Here is a 20,837-nt window from a genome sequence, read left to right as displayed (position 1 = left end):
TTAGGTCCCATTTGTTTATTTTTGTTTTTATTTTCATTACTCTAGGAGGTGGGTCAAAAAAGATGTTGCTGCGATTTATGTCAGAGTGTTCTGCATATGTTTTCCTCCAAGAGTTTTATATTTTTATAGTGTCTGACCTTACATTTAGGTCTTTGATCCATTTTGAGTTTATTTTTGTGTTTGGTGTCAGGGAGTGTTCTAATTTCATTCTTTCACATGTAGCTGTCCAGTTTTCCCAGCACCACTTATTGAAGAGACTGTCTTTTCTCCATTGTATATTCTTGTCTCCTTTGTCGTAGATTAATTGACCATACATGTGTGGATTTATTCCTGGGCTTTCTATCCTGTTCCATTGATCTAATATATTTCTGTTTTTGTGCCACTACCATACTATTCTGATGACTGTAGATTTGTAGTATAGTCTGAAGTCAGGGAGCCTAATTCCTCCAGCTCCGTTTTTCTTTCTCAAGATTGTTTTAGCTATTTGGAGTTTTTTGTGTCTCCATATAAATTTAAAAATTTCTTCATTCTAGTTCTGTGGAAAATACCATTGTAATTTGATAGGGATTGCATTGAATCTGTAGATCGCCTTGGGTAGTATAGTAATTTTGACATTATTGATTCTACCAATCCAAGAACATGGTGTATCTTTCCATATGTTTGTGTCATCTTCGATTTCTTTCACCAGCGTTTTACAGTTTTCAGAGTGCAGGTCTTTTGTCTCCTTAGGTAGGTTTATTCCTGGGTATTTTATTCTTTTTGATGCAGTGGTAGATGGGATTGTTTCCTTAATTTGTCCTTCTTATCTTTTGTTGTTAGTGTATAGGAAGATGCAACAGATTTCTGTGTATTAATTTTGTATCCTGAAACTTTGCTGAAATCGATGAGCTCTAGTAGTTTTCTGGTAGCATCTTTAGATTTTCTATGGGTAGTATCATGTCATCTGCAAACAGTGACTGCTTTACTTGTTCTCCAATTTGGATTCTTTTTATTTCTTCTCTGATTGCCATGGCTAGGACTTCCAAAACTGTGTTGAATAGAAGTGGTGACAATGGACATCCTTGCCTTGTTCCTGATCTTAGAGGGAATGCTTTCAGCTTTTCGTCGTTGAGAATGGTGTTAGCTTTGGGTTTGTCATATACGGTCTTTATTATGTTAAGGTAGGTTCCCTCTGTGCCCACTTTCTGGAGAGTTTTTTCATAAATGAGTGTTGAATTTTGTCAAAAGCTTTTCCTGCATCTATTGAGATGACCATATGGTTTTTATTCTTCAGTTTGTTAATGTGGTGTATCACACTGATTGATTTGCGGATATGGAAGAATCCTTGCATCCCTGGGATAAATCCCACTTGATCTTAGTGTATGATCCTTTTAATGTATTGTTGGATTTGGTTTGCTAATATTTTGGTCAGTATTTTTATGTCTGTGTTCATCAGTGATATTGGCCTGTACTTTTCCTTTTTTGTGGTATCTTTTGTTGTGGTATCAGGGTAATGGTGGCCTCATAGAATGAGTTCAGAAGTGGTCCTTCCTCTGCAGTTTTTGAAAGAGTTTCAGAAGGATAAGTGTTAACCCTTCTCTAAATGTTTGATAGAATTCACCTGTGAAGCCATCTGGTCCTGGACTTTTGTTTGTTGGGAGTTTTTATTTTTAATTAATTAATTAATTATTTTTTTGGCTGTGTTGGGTTTTCACTGCTGTGCGCGGGCTTTCTCTAGTTGCAGCGAGTGGGGACTACTCTTCATTGTGGTGTGTGGCCTTCTCATTGTGGTGGCTTCTGTTGTTGTGGAGCATGGGCTCTAGGCACGTGGGCTTCAGTAGTTGCAGCACGTGGGCTCAGCTGTTCTCAGTAGTTGCAGCACGTGGGCTCAGCTTGTGGGCTCTAGAGTGCGGGCTCAGCTGTTCTGCAGCATGTGAGATCTTCCCGGACCAGGGCTCAAACCTGTGTCCCCTGCATTGGCAGGCAGATTCTTAACCACTGAGCCACCAGGGAAGTCCCTCTTGGGAGTTTTTTAATCACGGTTTCAGTTTCAGTATTATGATTGGTCTGTTCATATATTCTTCCTGGTTCAGTCTTGGGAGATTGTTCCTTTCTAAGAAATTGTCCATTTCTTCTAACTTGTCCATTTTATTGGCATAGAGTTGTTTGCAGTAGTCTCTTATGATGTTTTGTGTTTCTGTGGTGTCAGTTGTAACTTTTCCTTTTTCATTTCTAACTTTATTGATTTGAGTCCTCTCCCTTTTTTTCTTGATGAGTCTGGCTGAAGGTTTATCTATTTTGTTTGTCTTCTCAAAGAACCAGCTTTTAGTTTCATTGATCTTTGCTATTGTTCTCTTCATCTTTATTTCATTTGTTTCTGCTCTGATCTTTATGATTTCTTTCCTTTCAAAACTTTGGGTTTTGCTTGTTCCTTTCTCTAGTTACTTTAGGTACAGGGTTAGGTTGTTTATTTGAAGTTTCTTTTGTTTCCTGAGGTAAGATTGTATTTCTATAAACTTCCTTCTTAGAACTGCTTTTCCTGTGTTCCATAGGTTTTGGATCGTTGTGATTTTTCTCTGGTATTTTGTGATATCTTCTTTGATTTCTTCAGTGATCCACTGACTGTTTAGTAACATATTGTGTAGCCTCCATGTGTTTGTGTTTCTTACAGCTTTTTTCCTGTAGTTGACTTCTGATCTCATAGCATTGTGGTCAGAAAAGATACTTGATGTGATTTCAATTTTCTTAAATTTATTGAGGCTTGATTTGTGGCCCACGATGTAATCTGACTTGGAGAATGTTCCATGTGCTCTTGAGAAGAAAGTGGATTCTGCTGTTTTTGGATGGAATGTTCTATAAATATAAATTAAGTCCATTCAGTCTAATGTATCTTTTAAGGCCTGTGTTTCCTTATTGATTTTCTGTCTGGATGATCTGTCCATTGATGAAAGTGGGGTGTTAAAGTCACCCACTATTATTGTGTTACTGTTGATTTCTCCTTTTATGGCTGTCAGCATTTGCCTTATATATTGAGGTGCTCCTGTGTTGGGTGCATATGTATTTACAATTGTCATATCTTGTTCTTGGCTTGATCCCAGGATCTTTATGTATTGTTCTTTTTTGTCTGTTGCAACATTCTTTATTTTAAAGTCTATTTTGTCTGATAATGAGTATTGCCACTCCAGCTTTCTTTTGATTTACATTTGCATAGACACCTTTTTCCCATCCCCTCACTTTCAGTCTGTATGTGTCCCTTGATCTGAAGTGGGTCTCTTATAGACAGCATATATATGGGTTTGGTTTTGTATCCATTCAGCCAGTCTGTGTGTTTTGGTTGGAGCATTTAATCCATTTACATTAAAGATAATTATCGATATGAAGGTTCTTTTTGCCATTTTGTTAATTGTTTTGGATTTGTTTTGGAAGTCTTTTTCTTCTCCTCTGTTTTTGTGATTTGGTGTCTGTCTTCAGTGATGTGTTTAGATTGCTTTTTCTTTTTTGTGTGTGTATTTAACATAGATTTTTGGTTTGTGGTTCCCTTGAGGTTTTGATATAGCAGTCTATACATAAACAAGACTGTTTCAAGTTGTTGATCTCTTCATTTCAAACGCATTTCCAATATCCTGCATTGGTACTCTCCTCACGATTGCTGGTTTTGAAACTATATTTGTGTGTGGATGATTTCCTACCTTTACTTTATATTTGCCTTTACCAGTGAGCTTTCTCATTCATAATATTCTTGACTCTAGTTTTGGCTTTTTATTTTCCGCCTAGAGAAGTTCCTTTAGTATTTGTTGTAATGCTGGTTTGGTGGTGCTGAATGCTCTTAGCTTTTGCTTGTCTGCAAAACTTTTGATTCTCCATCGAATCTGAATCAGAGTCTTGCTGGATAGAGGATTGTTGGTTGTAGTTTCTTCCCTTTCATCACTTTAATCGTTCACTCCCTTCTGGCTTGTAGAGTTTCTGCTGAAAAATCAGCTGATAACCTTATGGGGGTTCCCTTGTATGTTATTTGTTGCTTTTCCCTTGTTGATTTTAATACTTTTTTCTTTGTCTTTAATTTTTGTCAATTTGATTAATATGTGTCTTGGCATGTTCCTCCTTGGGTTTATCTTGTGTGGAACTCTCTGCACTTCCTGGACTTGAGTGAGTGATTCCTTTCTTATGTTAGGGAAGTTTTCGACTCTAATCTCTTCAAATATTTTCTCAGGCCCCCCCCCCTCTTTTCTGGGACCCCTATAATGCGAATGTTGGTGTGTTTAATGCTGTCCTAAAGGTCTCTGAGACTGTCCTCATTTCTTTTCATTCTTTTTTCCTTATTCTTTTCTGTGGAAATGATTTACACCATTCTGTCTTTCAGCTCACTTATTTTCTGCCTCAGTTACTCTGCTATTGACTCCTTCTAGTGTATTTTTGATTCCAGTTATTGTATTGTTCATCTCTGTTAGTTCTTTAAATCTTCTAGCTCTTTGATAAACACTGCTTGTAATTTCTCAGCCTGTGCCTCCATTCTTTTTCCAAGATCTTGGATCATCTTTACTATCATTACTGTAAATTATTTTTCAGGTAGGTTGCCTGTCTCCACCTCATTTAGTTGTTCTTGTGAGTTTTTATCTTGTTCCTTCGTCTGGAATATATTTCTCTGTCGTCTCATTTTGTCTGAGTTTCTTTGTTTGTGGTCTCCTTTCCGCTGGCTGGAGGATCATAGTTCCTCTTGCTTCTGGTGTCTGCCCTTTGGTGGGTGAGGTTGGTCTAGGGGCTTGTGCAGGCTTCCTGGTGGGAGGGACTGCTGCCTGTGGGCAGAGCTGTGTTAAGGGATGTGTTTATAGGTAGCTGTGAGCTCAGTGTGGCATTAGGCACCCTGTCTGCTGATGGGTGGGGCTGTGTTCCTATCCTGTTGGTTGTTTGGCCTGAGATCTTGCAGCACTGGAACCTGAGTAGGGCCAGGTCTTGACGCCAAAATGGCAACCTTCAGGAGCGCTCACACCTATCAGTATTCTCTGGGGCTTCTGCCACTGGTGTCCTTGCCCCCCGCAGTGAGCCACAGTGGATCCCTGCCTCCCCAGGATACCCTCCAAGACTCGTAAGTAGGTCCAGCGTCGGCTTCTATGGAGTTACTGCTTTGTGCTGGGTCCCAGTGTACGTGAAACCTTGTGTGTGCCCTCCAAGAGTGGAGTCTGTGTTTCCCCCAGTCCTGTGGGCCTCCTGCACTCAAGTCCTGCCTGGGCTTCAAAGCTAAATGCCTTGGGAATTCCTCCTCCTGATGCCAGACCCTTAGGCTGGGGAGCCTGATGTGGGGCTCAGGACTCTCACTCTTGTGGGAGAATCTCTGTGATATGATTATTTTCCAGTTTGTGGGTCGCCCATCCAGCAGGCATGGGATTTGATTATGTCATGAAAGTGCCCCTCCTGCTGTGGCTTCTAAAAGCATTTTAATTTGAACAGATTTCTTTGTGTAAGGCTTTATTGGGTGTTCTGGGGAATGGATAGATTTCCTTCCTACAAATTACTCAGTGTCTAGTGGAGGAAGATGCAGAGTGACAGAAACAAATGCCGAGAGGGTAGAGTTAAGGCAGAGTTTGAGGAGTGTGCAGAAAGTTCTCAGGTCCAGCAGAAGTGATACTTTATATTCCTCCTAGAAAATCTGAGGGAGCTTTGCTTCTTAATTAGAAGTGATGTTTTCGCTGGAGCTTGACAGATTGGTAGGCTTTGAGGTGGGAAGAGAGGAGAAGAGTGAGGTGTGGAATGGCTGGGAAAAGCCTGGGCAGAAGCACAGAGCTGGCAGCATGCAGGGTGTATTCTGGGATTGGAACCTTAATCTAAAAGGATTTTAATGCAGTGGGGAAAAAATTACAGAGTAGACTGGGCTTGGGTTGTGGAGGGCTTTAAATATGACGGCCCTTCTGTATATAATGGGAACCTGCCAAGGTTTCTGAACAGGGAGTGCCCGAATTCAGTCTAGTGTAGTACGCATGATGGACAGGTATGGAGTTAAGGAGGGGTGGTTAGATGAGAGGTTATTGGAATTACGGAGTCTGTTCTCTTTCCATTTGTTCTGCTACTTTTGTCTAACCCCTCTGTCTCACACCCATGTTATTGCAGTAGTCTGTGAAGTAGTCTTTATTTCCACTTTGCCCCCACAAAGCCGTTCCTTCAGTAGTCAAAGGGATCTTTTTTAGACCATAAATTAAATGTTACACTGCTGCTTAAAATCTGTCATCATCTCAATGCACTTGGACTAACATCTGAATCCCTCCCCATAGTGTACAAGGAAACCTTCTGCAGGATGTGTCATCTTCCTGCCTCTCACATTCAAGCTGACTTGCTCTCTCACACCCTAGCACTGGCGGAGTATTTTCCAAGTCACTTGCTTCCCTTGACTGTTGCCATTAGCTGTTTCACCCTTTTGCTCCTGGCTTAGGTGCCACCTCAGAGAGCCCTCTTTGACCACCCCATTCTAATTCCACACTGCCCTGTATTTACTTCATGACACTTACCCACCTGTGATTATTTTGTCTGTCTTGTCTGACCTGTACCTTAATATCATAAGCTCTGTGAGGGCAGAACTGTGTCTTTTGGGTTTACTGCTTTACCCACTTTGCCTGGCGTGTGCAGAAAACCATTTGATGAATGGATAAGGAGCACAGGCAACCTTCTGGTGATAGAAATAAAATATATGGTGATTGTGGCAGTTACATACAGCGTTAGTCCAGAAGGCACTGGGGAATGGGGACTGGAGCATGAAAGAAGAGGCAGGGGGTAAAAATGCAGATTTGGAATTGATCTATTTTGAGCTAATGATTGAGGAGGTGGGAGTGGATTGAGATAGAAGGTGTGTTTGAGAGGTCCAGGGTAACACTTTTGGGGAGAATGAACACTTAGGAAATTAAAAGATGAAAAGGCAGGAAAAAGCCAAGAGAAGCAGCCCATAATTGGAAAGACCCAGGAGACTATTGTCAAGGAAGCTGAGGGGTGGTAAAGAGCTTTGAGTGCTGTGCAAGGACTGGGGGGTAAGGGGCAGCAGTGCAGGTTTAGAGGTTGCTGATGAGTTCGAGAGATTTGTTTTGGTCAGTCTGCTTGGGGGACCAGATCATAGTGGGTTGTGGTGTGATTGGAGGAAAAGGAAGTGGGGGAAGTAAGTTTGGGTTACTACTCATAGAAATTCTGTGGCAAAGTCAGAGGGTGATGGGGCAGTTGAATTGCTTGATAGGGTAGGATGTTAGAGGCATAAGAAGAAGAGCCAGTGCAGGGCACTCGGTCATAGACACGTAGGTATGCGAGTCTGGAAGCAGCTATTACTGTTTAGGTACAGAAGCATTTGAGAGATTCAGAAGCTTGTGGTTCGCAGGCTTTCTGACTGGTGTGGCGTCGTGCAGTGCCGCTCAGACTGAGGTAAAGGGCCCGTTTAAAAAATGTTTAACCTTCACCATCGTGGAATGATACAATTTCCTAATGTAATACAAAACATGAACTGTTAGAAAAATAATCATACTCTCGGATATTATGGCAATATCAAATTACTATAAAAGTTTCTGAATGCTTTTAATTTCTGTCTCTCATTGTAGGATGGTAACGAACAGTTTGTGGATGCTCCCAGGCTGCGGTCTCTCTTTCAGTAGCACTAATGTAGTAGGTGAGGGAGCAGGAGATCCAGGTGTTTTTCTTGAGTGGCCCACCTGAGTTCTTAGATGGGCTAGTGAGTTCCAGGTTAAGATCACCCAGTAGGAGTCACATGCTAACACTAGTAAAAAGTAGAGACTCTACTTTTATAAACTCCAAGTGGAGTAAACAAGTCAGTAGCCTTGAATAAGATGTTGGCCCCTTTCCCTTCTAATACTTAAAATTACTTGAAGTAAAAGAAAACTGTATAAACACATAACAGTTAAACTATGAGGATTATTACCTTGAATAGGAGTACTGTTAAAATACGAGAACTTTTACCAATCAGTTCTAAAGCCAGGAAGTAGTTAAAGCACACATTCTGAGTTTTATGAAGAATTCAGAGCAATATGAGAAAGTGATAATGATAGATAACGAATGCTATCTTCCGTTACGACATTACGTCGAGTGAAAAGTCTGGCATCGCGTTTTGCTCTGATGATGGCTGGGTAGAAGTACTGCATGTGTATTTTATTGGTCAGGACACTTAGAGTCGTAAGTGATAGAAATGCAGCTCAAGCCAGCTTTAGCACAAAGTGGGCATTTCTCGGTTTATGAGGAAGCAGGGGACTGGCGGGGTAAAACACATTCAGTGAAACTACTGCCAGGTTACCATCAGAACTCACTCTCAGGATGGGAACTGGCTAATTGTGGAGGTGGGGGAGAGAAACCCTTCAGTGTAAGAAGGCTTGTGACCAAGCCTGAGGCCAGAAAAGGTAAAACAACAGTAGTGGTTTGAAGCCAGGCTACCCGTGCTTAACCGTTGTACAACTCCTTCCTCGGCCCGACAGAGCGTACTGACAGTATTTCTAAAGCAGGGATGCCATCATTTAAATTTGGCATTTTAGTACAGACCTTTTGCTCACAGATTTGAAAATATTTAAATTGGAAAATTGTCTTCATGCTCACTAGCATTCAGCTGCTGTTTATAGTTTGTTACGGTATCTCACTCTTTTTCAAAAGGGACTATTTTCATTCATTCTCCCTGCTTTGGGCAATATGAAAACAAAATGAATTGTCTGTTATGAAAATTAATAGCACCAAAGAGTGCAATGTCTTGTCTTCCGTGACTCTGTGTTGTGATTAGAGATTAAACATTTATATTTAGTCTTATTTGGACAATACTGTCCATTTCTTTAGGATATAAATATTTAACTCGGGGGAAAAAGGACTGCACAGTCCTACTACAGTTTAATATTTAACTCCTTTAAACTGAAACATGGGCTGTTAGGTCACAGAAGTAATTTGACATTGCGAATTTTTGTCTTGCCGTTTTAGCCATGGACTTGACCTGGACTAAGTTTCTGGAGAATTGTTGTCATGTGAGAATGTGTACGTATCCTTACTTCCTGGACGAAGTACACAGACCTTGACTATGCCTAAAACACGTTTCGTACACAAAGTTCAAATTAAAAAAAGCACAAAATTGTTTAAATTTTTTCAGTTCTGGGTCTGAAGAAGCCCAGGCTTTATTCTTATTTGCTACAACAGATTTCCTTCAAATCATGCATTGGCAAGGTGACAGGTGAGTGACCCCATGTGTGGTGGGGAATATATTGCTGAACTTATTTTCATCTTAAAAATGTGGATGTAAATTGGAGTCCAAGTGGTTTGGCATTGATAAAAAAAAATATACACAACAATTATAGTTCTTTATATGGCAATTTTAAACTGGGTGTCTTATGATCTGTTTACTATCTCAGGTATCTCAAGTCCAAACAAATTTCATTTTTGTAGTAAAAAGTCTTTATTTCCAAAATGATTGGTTAGCCGGAGAAACTATAAACCACCTAACACAAGACTTTGGTAAGAAAGATCTGATGTTTCTTAAAAATTCCCCCTTGCAAACAAAAAAAGAGTTAACACTTATGTAACAAGAAACATGTTACCCATTCTCAGCCATTAACCAGGTGCCTGGTTTTAAGTCTCCAAAATTTGGATTAAAAATGGGACCAAATAAGAACATGAGATACTAGGGTGGCTTGTCCTTAGAGTTACTTAGGAATTGCCATTATATGGAACTTTGATGATTTTCATGGGTTGAGAGGAAGGATGCGTCTGGGTAGCTAAGAGTAGTGTTGCAAAAGCGAGCAGATTCTGTATCGGGACTTTTTTTTGTCCAAGTAGAACTTAAACTTCTTAGTTCTTTAAATTTTGTGCTGCTTTGTGGGAGGAGAAAGCAGTTCACTTAAGGATTTAAAAAATAACGTTGGAAACAACTCAAACCTCCAGAGAGCTCAGGAATTGGTAAGAGTGGTCCCTCCAGAATGAGGGTGCAAAAGGCATATCCTTTGCTGACTGTGATTGAAATGGAAACAATTGTTAAAAAGACCCAACCCTCTGAACACTGAATTAGTTTAAAACTAAAACACAAAAGACAGACCCAATGAGTTTTTTATTGAACAGTCTCTCTTGTGTTAAAGAAAATAGTACAGATTCAAGGCTATAGCATATATATATGTCGTGTTTGGAATGTCCTGATGTGTTTAATGCAGAGTCTTAAAGTAGTGTATTCAAAGCAATGTATGCATCTCATCCATGGTACATATTTGGATTAAGCACGATAAAGGCGGCCGGCAACAGAAATGAAACGGTAATTTCAACAATGAATGAGTAACAACTGCTGATGGACGCAACTCGGTAAAATGACCTTTTACACTAATGCTTGATAGTCAGTCTCCCTGAATTTGGTGTGCTTATGAGTGCTCGGAAGGGGATGGAAAACCATGATCTTTCCCTATGGTTGTGTCAGAGGACCAGACCCCTGGTGTGGAGGGCTGACATAGGTTTGACTTCCCACCAGATTTTACGGCCAAGCTTGATTCTGCAACATTCCTTCCTCCCTAGATTTGTCGTCTTTCTTGGCCTCTGAAACACTTTTTCTAAGAAGCCCTCTCAAGTACAGAGATAGTATTTCTGTTGAAGGACTGGCTTGGTGGGCTGCAGACAGATTTAACAAAATGTTTGCATAACTGAAAAAATGTTTTCTTGTTAAAAACCGGTTTGAGAACTTAAAAGTCTGTGTTGGAAGATTTTAAAAACTCAGGTTTGGGACTGCTATAGAGGCTAGTTTTGCTGCCTTGGCCTTGGTTCTAATCAGGATCTAATATCAGAAGGTTCGTAAGGCTGGCTTCCTAAGAGAATTGTGTCCAAAAAAACCCCAAAAAGAAGGGAAAAATGATTTCTAGACTTAGTACCTTTTACCTCAGGTGTAAGAACTGGTTACCTTATGTTCAAATAAAGCAGCCATCATTTCTTTCCTCTGGGGCATCAAGAACCAATATTAGGGGTTGAGATACATACGCATTTCTCGGTGAAAGAAGAAAAGCCACCCACCATCAGTGCTTCTCTTCATGTCTGCCAGCTGTTTTCCCCAAGAACTGTTGATGACTGAGGAGACTCAACAACAGGCCCTAAAGTTCCACTAAATGAGAAGAGACGAGCAAACAATAGTTTCCTGCAAGAGGGAGCAGGCCAGACGAGAATGAGGGGAATCTGCACTCCACCTGACGGGGACTGTCTCCCCCATGCTGCGCCCCGGCACCAGGCACAGAGTCATCTGCAGACAGTTGCCTCTCCGTGTGCAGGAGGCCAGGGTCTCTTTCCTGCCACCCAGGTGGGTGCTCCAGAGGGACACGTTTCCATTCAGTACAGGTGGCTGACACTACTCGTGCTGGATGAGGGCTGGCTGAGGATGAGGGAGCACCCCCTCAGTCTGTGCCCACCAAGAAGTGTACAGAAGGATGTCCCTGGCATCCACAAGACTACTGGGCAGACCACACTGCAGAAATGAAAACTAGTGTACACGATTTAAATTGCCTTAAACAAACAAGCAAACAAACAATCCAGCCGTTGGTGACTCTGAGGGGTCTAGAGTGCAGCCCTGGGAAACGTGTACCCTTGTTAACACGGGTGGACATGGCATGCTCTGATCTCCTTCTTGTCTTTGCAGCTGGTAAACTGGGAGCTTTTGAACCTTTTCTTGACAGTCATGTAGCGTTCCTGGATCCCGCCTCCACACAGCTTGGTGCATTCTGACCAGGCAGTCCATGGGCGCATCCTGCAGCCTGAAAGCATGAGAAGACCTGGTTAGGCCAGCAGACATGAGGAAAGAACAAGGAAGCTGAACTCTAGTAAACAGCTGTCAAACTTAGTTGGTTGTCTGGGCTTTTCTGCTCTTGTATGTAACGATTTGTTGAATTAAATAATGGCTAGAGTCCTTATTAGGGACTGTTAGCTTATACGTGACAGACTGCAGAAATTGGCCATAAATACTTTGCAGCTTTTCCCCATCGAGGGGCAGAGTCTGCTTCTCCACCTCTTGAATCTGGGCTTGGCTCTATGACTTGCTTTTGGCCAATGGGACATGAGCAAACATGGCTTGAAAAAAGTTGTCGGGAACCTTTCCACCACTATGTGAGCAAGCCTGGCTATCTGCTGGAGAGACCGAGTGGAGAGAGACTCCAGAAACACAGGTGAGGCCAATCTAGACCTTCCAGCCCCAGCTGAGCCACCACCTGACAGTAGCGACTTGTTTGTTTTGGGGTGGCTTGTTAATGCTGCAGCCACTCACGGAGCAGTTAACCACTCTCTCTTACGCTTTGCTCCCCCAGGTACTTAGCCTCTCAAGTACTAAGTTAACTCAGGTACAATTGATTATTTTTCCTGTGTAAATAGACATGACTTTCTCAAAGAAAACTTCCCTGACCCCAAGGTTAGATCTTTAAAAAAAAAAAAAACAGTGCTTCCATAGCACTCTATACATTACTCCATTGTAGATCCAATTAATTACATTTATGATTATCCAGTCAATACTACGCTGAGTTTTATGTCATACTGCCTGCCTGGAACATAGTTGGGCATAATGTTTGTTGACTGGCCAACTGACTGCCATGTGTAATAGACAACTTTTTTTTTTTTTTTTTTGCGGTACGCAGGCCTCTCACTGTTGTGGCCTCTCCCGTTGCGGAGCACAGCCTCCGGACGCGCAGGCTCAGCGGCCATGGCTCACGGGCCCAGCCGCTCCGCGGCATGTGGGATCTTCCTGGACCGGGGCACGAACCCGTGTCCCCCGCATCGGCAGGAGGACTCTCAACCACTGCGCCACCAGGGAAGCCCTAGACAACATTTTGATATGGGAACTGCTCCCTAGTGGAAAGATAGTGAACTTCAGGTAGCTCCGCATATCTGCACTTCTCTAGTCCTAGATGGAGCTGTAATGTCTTAAGGAAGAGAAGAGAAAAGAAAAAAAAAAGGGGTAATTTGAGCTGCACCTTTAAAAATAGAAACCCATTAACCTTCACTTATATGCGGCACCTTCCTTACCCACTCCAGGGAATCCAAAGACCATCAACTGGCCTGGACCCAAGACTGAGCGCGGATCTCCCCAGCTACCATTTCACCATTTTGCTGATGACGTTGCACTCTTGGCTTGGATCAGCTTATTCAGCAGTGAAGCTCTAGGTGGGATCTTTTTTTTTTTTTAAAGTCCTGGAACTCCTTCAGTTATGCAGGAGGAGGGGGACACACAATCTCTCTCCTGGGCTACAGAGAAAACTTAACCAGCCTCTGTGCCTCTGTTTTTGCCACCTCCAAACCACTCAGCACAGGCCTGTTAAAGTCACGCTGTTGCTTAAAACCTTCACCTACAGAATCAAGTCATCAGCAGGCCTTTCATGGTCTGGTCCCTACCCTACCTCTCCAGCTTGGTTTCCTGCCCCCCCCCCCCCCCCCCCGCCATACTCTGTGTTCCTTCTGCCTTCCACTTACTACTTGAACATATCTTGTTCTTTGGTATCTCAGTGCCATTGTAATGACTACTCCTGCTGCCTGGGATGCCCTTGTTTTACTGGCAAACTCCTACAAGTTCTTCCAGACCCACTCTGCTTTGACATCTCCCTGAACGCCAGCCTCACACTTGGCAGTACCTGGAAACTGGTCCCCATCGGACTCCTCCCTCAGCTGCTCACTCCTCCGGCTCTCTCGGGCCTCCCTCCAGCGCAGCTTCTGGATGGATGGATTTCGGAGGCATTTCCGGATGCGGCACTTTTTCCGCTGCACAGTCTCCGGGCAGGGTGCACCTCCAAACTGAGGCTCCATTTGGATCATGCGGGTTCGAATCATGTGGCCTTTCCCACATGACTTGTTACATTCCGACCATTGGGACCACTCGGTGAGCTCACAGTCAATGGCTGGCAAGACACAGATGGGCGTGAGTATATCTCATGTCTGAAACAAGATATGGTCACTTATACTCTCCTTTGAACATCTCAACTAAAGCCTATGGGAAATGCAAAGCAGGTGCTGTTACCCCATTTTACAGAAGAAGAAACTGAGGCTCCAAGAGGCAGACTGACTTTATCCAGCCCACACGGTTGGTAAGCAGTAGATGCAGGATTGGTAAGCAGTAGATGCAGATCAAAACCCACATGCTATGCCCTCTTTATGATTTGAGGAGGCTTTTGGGGGGACCTTGAAGATTAGTTCAAAGCCTCTTGCCTTGCTCTCTAAGCTTCTAGAATATTGTCAAATTAGCCTCAAGTGGCACAGACTAGCTTCCCACAGCCAAGGACCCTGATTTTCTGAGGGAAGGCACAGTTCACTGGTGCCATTTTCCAGAGCTGCCCCCGTGGACTAATACTAAGGACATTGTGACTTCTGCAGTAAGACCCAGGCAGTGTTTCTTGTTCTCGATATCATCCTGGGTCTTATATATGGCAGTCTGCAAAAACCACAGGAGTCAGAAATAGGAAATTCAGTAGAGAAGAGGGGCAGTAGCAAGTGGTGTCATGGTTTATCATGGAAGAGATCCAGCAGAGTCTTCTCATTAAGCCAGCATCTCACAAATGTGGACAAAAGATAACCCATTAGAGTGATTCTCAGGATGCTTCCTAGGGAGGCAAATGATTTTCAAACTCTGCTTCCCTTGCAAAGTGAGGGCCCGGCTGGATGGATCTAGGAAAAACTCATTTTGTTCATGGTCTTAGGCCTTTTCTCCCTGTGGGAGCTCAGGCAGCTTTCCCATCTGCAGCATGGGGATAATGTTATTTTTCTCATTAGGTTGTGAGAATTAAGTAATGCTCTCAGCCCAGTTTCTGGCCCACAGTAAGTGTTCCATAAATGTTCTTTTTCTTCTCCCTTCATTCACTGGACCCTGTGGATATAGAGTTTTGTTTAAGTCAGTAACAGTGTCTCAGAACATTCTGGAGCCCCAGCTCTGGTGAGCTGTGTTGAACACGGGGTAGATCTTAGTAAAAGCCCAAGGCTTTGTTTAGTTTGATGGTCTGGGTCATCTCCACACATGACTTTGGCTAAAACAGCTCAGGAACTGTAATATGTAACATTGGTGGAGGTCTGCACTTCCCAAGTCCAGTGCTCGGCACTTTGTACCAATTATGTGGTTTAATTCCCAGAGCAACCTAGGAAGTTTTTCTCACTATTTTACAGATGAGGGACAGGGATGCTAAGTAGTGTGCTGAAGTTTATGCAGCCAGTAAGGGACAGAGCTAGGACCTGTCCCCAGGCATGCAGCCTGAGTAAGGGGAGGAAGCACAGAAGGCTGCAAGTGCATTTCAGAGAAAGCCCGAAAACAGATCTTAGCAAGTGTGTCTGACTTTCCACCACCTGAAAGGGAAGCTCTCATGGAAGACTAGCCAGAAAAATGGGCTCTCTCCTTGGAAATTAGTCCCCAGATAATAAACTCACCCTCATCTCCTCTCAAATCTCTGTGAGATTTGAGAGGAGATGAGGGTGGGCATGGAGCTTTTGAGCTTGTTGACTTGCTGGCCTGTCTTCTTATCAAGGCTGCAGAGGTGCAGGAGTCACTGGTTTAAAGTCTACCCTTTGGTCATGGGTAAATAAACTGGTCACAGGGAGGAGGAATAGAATTAAAAAGCTTGGAAAACCCCATGGGCCAGACAAGCCTCTAACTTGGAGGGGTGGAGAACTATGAAATACATTTTATCGAGCGTGTACTGTTTTCCATCTAAGCCTCCTGTTTTGACTTCACAGCCATTTACAATTTGGGTGTTTTGTAGATGGTTAGTGGGATCCCCTTTTACTACTGAGAAGATTGAGAGTTTAAATAACTTTGCTAACACAGAGATGCAGGGCCCAGCAAACAGTCATAACTGTACGAGCTAGCACAGGGCTGGTTAGCAGGAGGAGAGGAGGGGAGAGGTGGCTTCCAGAAGCTCCAGGACTTACGGCACTCGGGCAGCATGCACTTTTCCACTTGCTCCAGCGCCTCATTACAGTCCCCAAGTTCGGCTAGAGACTTGAGCATCCGCTGGCGGGTCCGCATGCCCTTCCCACAGGTCACGCTGCAGTCGCTCCACTCGGACCACGGGGAGAGCAAGCAGGGGATGGTGTCTAGACCAAGAGCCAGGTTTGCCACTGAGAACAGGCTCCCTTTGCTTTCTTTGATCTGGTGCCCTGTATCCTTTGTCCCCCACTCAAGCCCCTTGAGTAAAGTGAAATTGACCAATGGGTTCGGATAACCGAAGTGACCCCCCCACCGGAACCAGGAGTGGCTCCACAGGCCACTAACTGCTGCTCTTGTCACTCTCCTGCATCTCCTCTGATCCAGCTGGTGCTCATGATGTGGCATCAGATGTGGCTCAGTAATAGGAATACAAGTCCCACCTGAAACACCCGTGAGGGTCTGAGTAGGATCTCACTAGAGACAGAAACATCCCACGTGCCCCAAGAACCATGCACTAAAAGATAGGCTCAATGATGTGTTTTTGGACACTTTGGTGCTGAAATCGCTAGAATGTGTATGTACTTGGCTATGTGTGTACATCTGTGTAGTGATGTGTGGGCCTGTGTGCATCTGTGCATAGAGGAGGGGTTGTAATGCTTTATGAGGCCACAGGCAAGTCCCCACATAGAACAAGAATGAGGGGGTCTGTGATGACTTGAGGAATGCACAACCTGCCTACATGTATTCCCCCCCCTCCAAGAAAAAGATACTATGGGGCCCTATAAAACACAGCTACAGGTGAATTCTATCCAGAGGCCACCAGTTTGCCACCCCAGCATTGCTCAGAATGCCTCTCAAAGGAGGCCACTCTCTGGGTCTGGATGATGTCCTCACACCTATAGCTCTCGCTCCTAGAAGTGCCCTGCAAGGATGGGGGGGGGGTCCATATTTCCTCTTGCACCTGCCCAGCCTTGACAGTGGTAAGGGCTCCTGTGGTCCTCTGTCCCCTCTCCCACGCCCACTCACGGCACTCGGGCATCATGCACTTCTCTGCCTGAGACGTCTCCGCCTTGCACATGGAGCCGTCCGCCGGGCTCATCTTGACCATGCGGTGCCGCTTCTTCATGCCCATCCCGCAGGTGGCGCTGCACTCGTCCCACTCGCCCCACTCGGTCACCAGGCAGCTGCTGGGAGCTGGGAAGTCCGGCGGTGTTTAGCGTCACCTTGGCAGCCTCGGGAGCCCCGCGCCCGCCCCTCCCGCCCGGCCCCCCACTCACAGCACTCCTCGTTGACCGTGCACTTCTCCGTCTCCTCAGTGGGCAGCGTGCACACGGAGCCATCCTCCGGGAACTGCTTCACGTACCTCTCCCGGGACCGCATGCCAGTGCCGCAGGAGATGCTGCAGGGCGACCAGGTGATCCACTCGGACATGGTGCAGGTGGAGCCGTCTGCAACACAGGAGCAGATACTGCAGACCGGGCGCCACGACGCCGGGATCCGCACGACCAACGGAACTCCCCCAAAGGCGGGTGTCAAGAAGGCCAGCTGGCATTCAGGGGCAGTTAGGCAGTTGAGGATGGAAGTCGACATAAAAGGCACACATCTTTAAACTAGGAATTGTTCTTTAAAGGAAGTGCTTTTTTCCAGGTGCACGGAGCACTCGTGATTACTCCTTGTCTCATGATGACACATTTGAAAGATGGTTGGATGGATAGGAGTGTGTGTGTATGTGTGTTTGCCTGTTCTAAAGAAGAAGAGGGAAATGAAGTCATCCATCCACCCATCCATTTACTCACGTCAGTAACTCTTTACTGACTGCTTAGTGGTATGTACTGAGGTTGAAGAGATGTGTAAGGTACGGATTTTGATCTACTCCAGAACGAGAGATGGGCACGTGAACTGCAAAACAGACATAAGCCCAGTGGATTGGAATGGGGATGCTCCTTGGAGTTCTGGGTGAGATTTCACAGAAGAGGGCACATCTGAGTGCACTTTTGTTGGGTAGAGAATATCTGTATTTAAGGTGAAGGGAACAGCTCCTGCAATAACCTGTACTGAGTGTATTGTGTGTGGCACTGGGAGATGAAGCTAGAAAGGACTGAAGTCAGAGTGTGAAGCCTCCTGCACATGTCTGCAGGCTGTCACGTGCACATGGGTGATGCCTACACATTGTTATTGAACCTATGGACAGTGTTGCTAGACAGTGCTTGCTGGCAGTGCAGTGATAAAGATGGCTGGAACCCACATTAGACACAGGGAAATTCTGACACGTCCTACAATGTGGATGAACCTGAGGACATTATGCTGAGTGAAATAAGCCAGTCACAAAAAGACAAATACTGTATGATTCCACTTATATGAGATACCTAGAATGGTCAGTTCTTAGAAAGTAGAACGGTGGTTGCTAGGGGTTGGGGGAATGGAGAGTTAGTGGTTAATGGGTCTACAGTTTGTTTTGCGAGATGAAAGGAGTTCTGGAGATAGAGGGTGGTGATAGTTGCGTGTGTGTGTGTGTACACAATACCACTGAACTGTACAATTAAAACTAGTTAAGTTGGTAAACTTGATGCTGTGTACCACCAAAACTACACCACCAGGCAGAGCCCAACATGTTTCAGAATTGTCATTACCTCCTGGGAGCCACCTGAACTCCACCCCTGTAGAGGGGATGGTTAAAGATCTCATTTCCCACTGCAGGCCACAGACAGCCCAACCATCTGCCTCCCCTCAACCCCAAGAAAGAGAAAGCCTCCAGCGTTGTCAGTCCTGTCACAACTTCCTGCCTGCCTGTTCGTAGGAATGGCCTGTGCATGCAGGGTTCACTCCTTTCTGAAGTGCCTTATCATGGGCACAAACAGCAATAAACCACTGTGGAGTGCAGCCAGGAGAGGTATTTAAGACTGTGCCCCAGGAAGAGCCAGAAAGTCAAGGACCTGCAGTGGTGGTGAGCTTTCTTCAGGTATCCTCAGCTTGGAAATGGTTTTCTTCCTGCCATAAACCAGCCCAGCCTATACATCCCTTCCTATTGCCTTGTTACACCTCTGAGACAGTTAAGATCAGAGCACAGAGTATAGATCTGTTCGGTCAGAGAGAGGAAGTGTACCCTGGGAAGTAGGCAGCTGGCCTTTGCACAGCAATCAGAGTAGTGCCATGCTGAAGCCTGAGCCATCATGACATGGGTGGTTCAAGCTTATAGTTCAAGCCTGACCTTTGACCAGTTACAGAATTGCTGCAGTCAGTCCAAAGGTCCTGACGCAAGGAACTGAGGGCTCTGACCCAGGCTGAGCTAGGACATGCACGGGGGTCCATGAATGACACAGAATTAGGGCAATGATTTAGATTCAATCTTGGCCAAGCTGTTCACCTGCTTCTTAAAAAGAGGTTGAAGTTAAGGCCCAGAAGCAGGCAGCTTGCTATCTGTTGTTTGTCATAAGTGAGATGTGTGCTAGCTCTTCGGTAACTTGTGTCTATTTTCTTCCATGGCTGGGGGGTATGGGGGGGGTCAGTTAAACTCAAGAATTCTTTTGATGTCATAAGACATGTCTGTGTTCACAGCCCTCAAGATACTGTTGGACATGGGAGTCTGCCCTTGGTGGTTCCCACTGACAAATACAGTCAGGGTCCTAGTGCCCCACTGGGGGGGTGCTACCTGACCAGGTATGAGAGGCTGGCACGGCCAGGCAGGACCCTCCCTTCCTGAGCCTGGGTGTCTCGTCACCTTCATCGCTGCAGCCCGGGCCCGTGCAGGGCTGGAAGTCCTGGGTGTCGGGACAGGGGACACTGAGGTCCAGCTGCGCCTTCAGCATGCGCTGCCGCATCCTCTTGCCTTTGTCGCAGGTGGAAGAGCTGCAGGCGGACCACGGGGACCAGTTGGAGTAGATGCAGGTTTCGGGGGTGTCATCTGGGAAGAGTATGTGACATGGTTTTCCTGGGAGCCTGTGGAAGCTGTGACTGGCCCTCTCTCCCCAGACGAGCTCACGCGGGGACAAGAAAATCCCCACTGTCTGCCCAGCCTCCGGGAGCCTGGGTGCTCCGGGGATGCAAGCAGCCATTCACTTGCCTTCCAAAATTATAGTTTGGGCATTCCAGTAATAAAAATCTAAGTAACTTAATAATAAGGAAAGATTCTCTTACTGTCCCTTCCCCTCAACACATGAACACAAACGATGGCAGACATCGTTTCCACACAGGTGCAGGCAAATCACAGGCAATTTGGGGGAAACACAGGTTTTTTCGTGTGGTGTTGCTCATCTTCCCAGTGAGCCAGACAGTGTCATGATGAGAATAAGGGTGGCCATCGTTCACTGAGCACTTATCATGTGGCAGCATCATTCTAAGAACCGTATTTGCCTTATCCCATTAGCTCCTTACCACAGCTCTCTACAAGGCGGGTTCTTCTATTGTCCCCATTTTACAGTTGAGGAAACTGGTAGAAAGGTGGGCCTCTTGCCCAGGGCCACAGGAGGAGAGCCCAGCTTGTCTGGCTCCAGACCCTATGAGAGAACTTGAGCTGAAGTCAGGGCTCTGCCACTGCCTCCTGACTGTAGGGTCTGGGCTCACTTTCCTTGCTGGGGAAGTGGATGGACCCACTCCTGCCTCACAGGATAGTGTGAGAATCAAAGCAGAGAGTCATCTGCTGCAAATGCCATTTGCCTGATACTAGTGTCATACCTTCACCAATTCCCTTAGACTTTGTGCCTAGCCTTGGCCTTGTTTTGAATTATATTTCAAGCAGAAATCCGCAAAGAAGGGGTTACCAAATCAAAGGATATATTTGTGGCTTTTAAAACATGTTAGCAAATTGCTTTCCCAAAAGGTAGTTTATGTTTAGTTCCCAATTTATGTTGCCACCTGCAACAAAGGAAGATGACTCACCTTCATCTTTCTCTTCTGGAGCCAGGTCTGCTACAATATCGTCAACATTGTCAGGTACAATATTGCACTGTTCCCCCTGCAAAAGGAATTTTACTTGGAGGGCTCACATTAAAGAACGGAA

At 44.9% G+C, this 20,837-nt stretch overlaps 1 protein-coding gene and 1 long non-coding RNA gene across 2 annotated transcripts in view; one reads left to right on the top strand and one right to left on the bottom strand.

Annotated features, from left to right (window-relative positions):
• Positions 1-7,260: 7,260 nt before the first annotated feature.
• The window catches only part of SPON1 (spondin 1), a 276,658-nt gene continuing 263,081 nt past the window's right edge, over positions 7,261-20,837 (bottom strand). The window contains exons 10-16 of the mRNA XM_060018539.1: positions 20,717-20,792; positions 19,560-19,742; positions 17,119-17,289; positions 16,868-17,035; positions 15,844-16,008; positions 13,566-13,829; positions 7,261-11,705 (exon numbers count right to left, since the gene is read on the bottom strand). Coding sequence (XP_059874522.1) covers positions 11,542-11,705; positions 13,566-13,829; positions 15,844-16,008; positions 16,868-17,035; positions 17,119-17,289; positions 19,560-19,742; positions 20,717-20,792 — 1,191 coding nt within the window. The 3' untranslated portion in view covers positions 7,261-11,541. The remainder of the gene's footprint in view (positions 11,706-13,565; positions 13,830-15,843; positions 16,009-16,867; positions 17,036-17,118; positions 17,290-19,559; positions 19,743-20,716; positions 20,793-20,837) is intronic.
• LOC132429792 (uncharacterized) lies at positions 11,712-17,281 on the top strand. The gene is made up of 3 exons (XR_009520393.1): positions 11,712-12,113; positions 12,973-13,101; positions 17,158-17,281. It is a non-coding gene; the product is annotated as an uncharacterized lncRNA (long non-coding RNA).

This window comes from Delphinus delphis, chromosome 8 (genome assembly GCF_949987515.2).
Source record: "Delphinus delphis chromosome 8, mDelDel1.2, whole genome shotgun sequence".
In the NCBI taxonomy this organism is placed as follows: Eukaryota; Metazoa; Chordata; class Mammalia; order Artiodactyla; family Delphinidae; genus Delphinus; species Delphinus delphis.
This window is presented reverse-complemented; position numbering and strand designations above follow the sequence as displayed.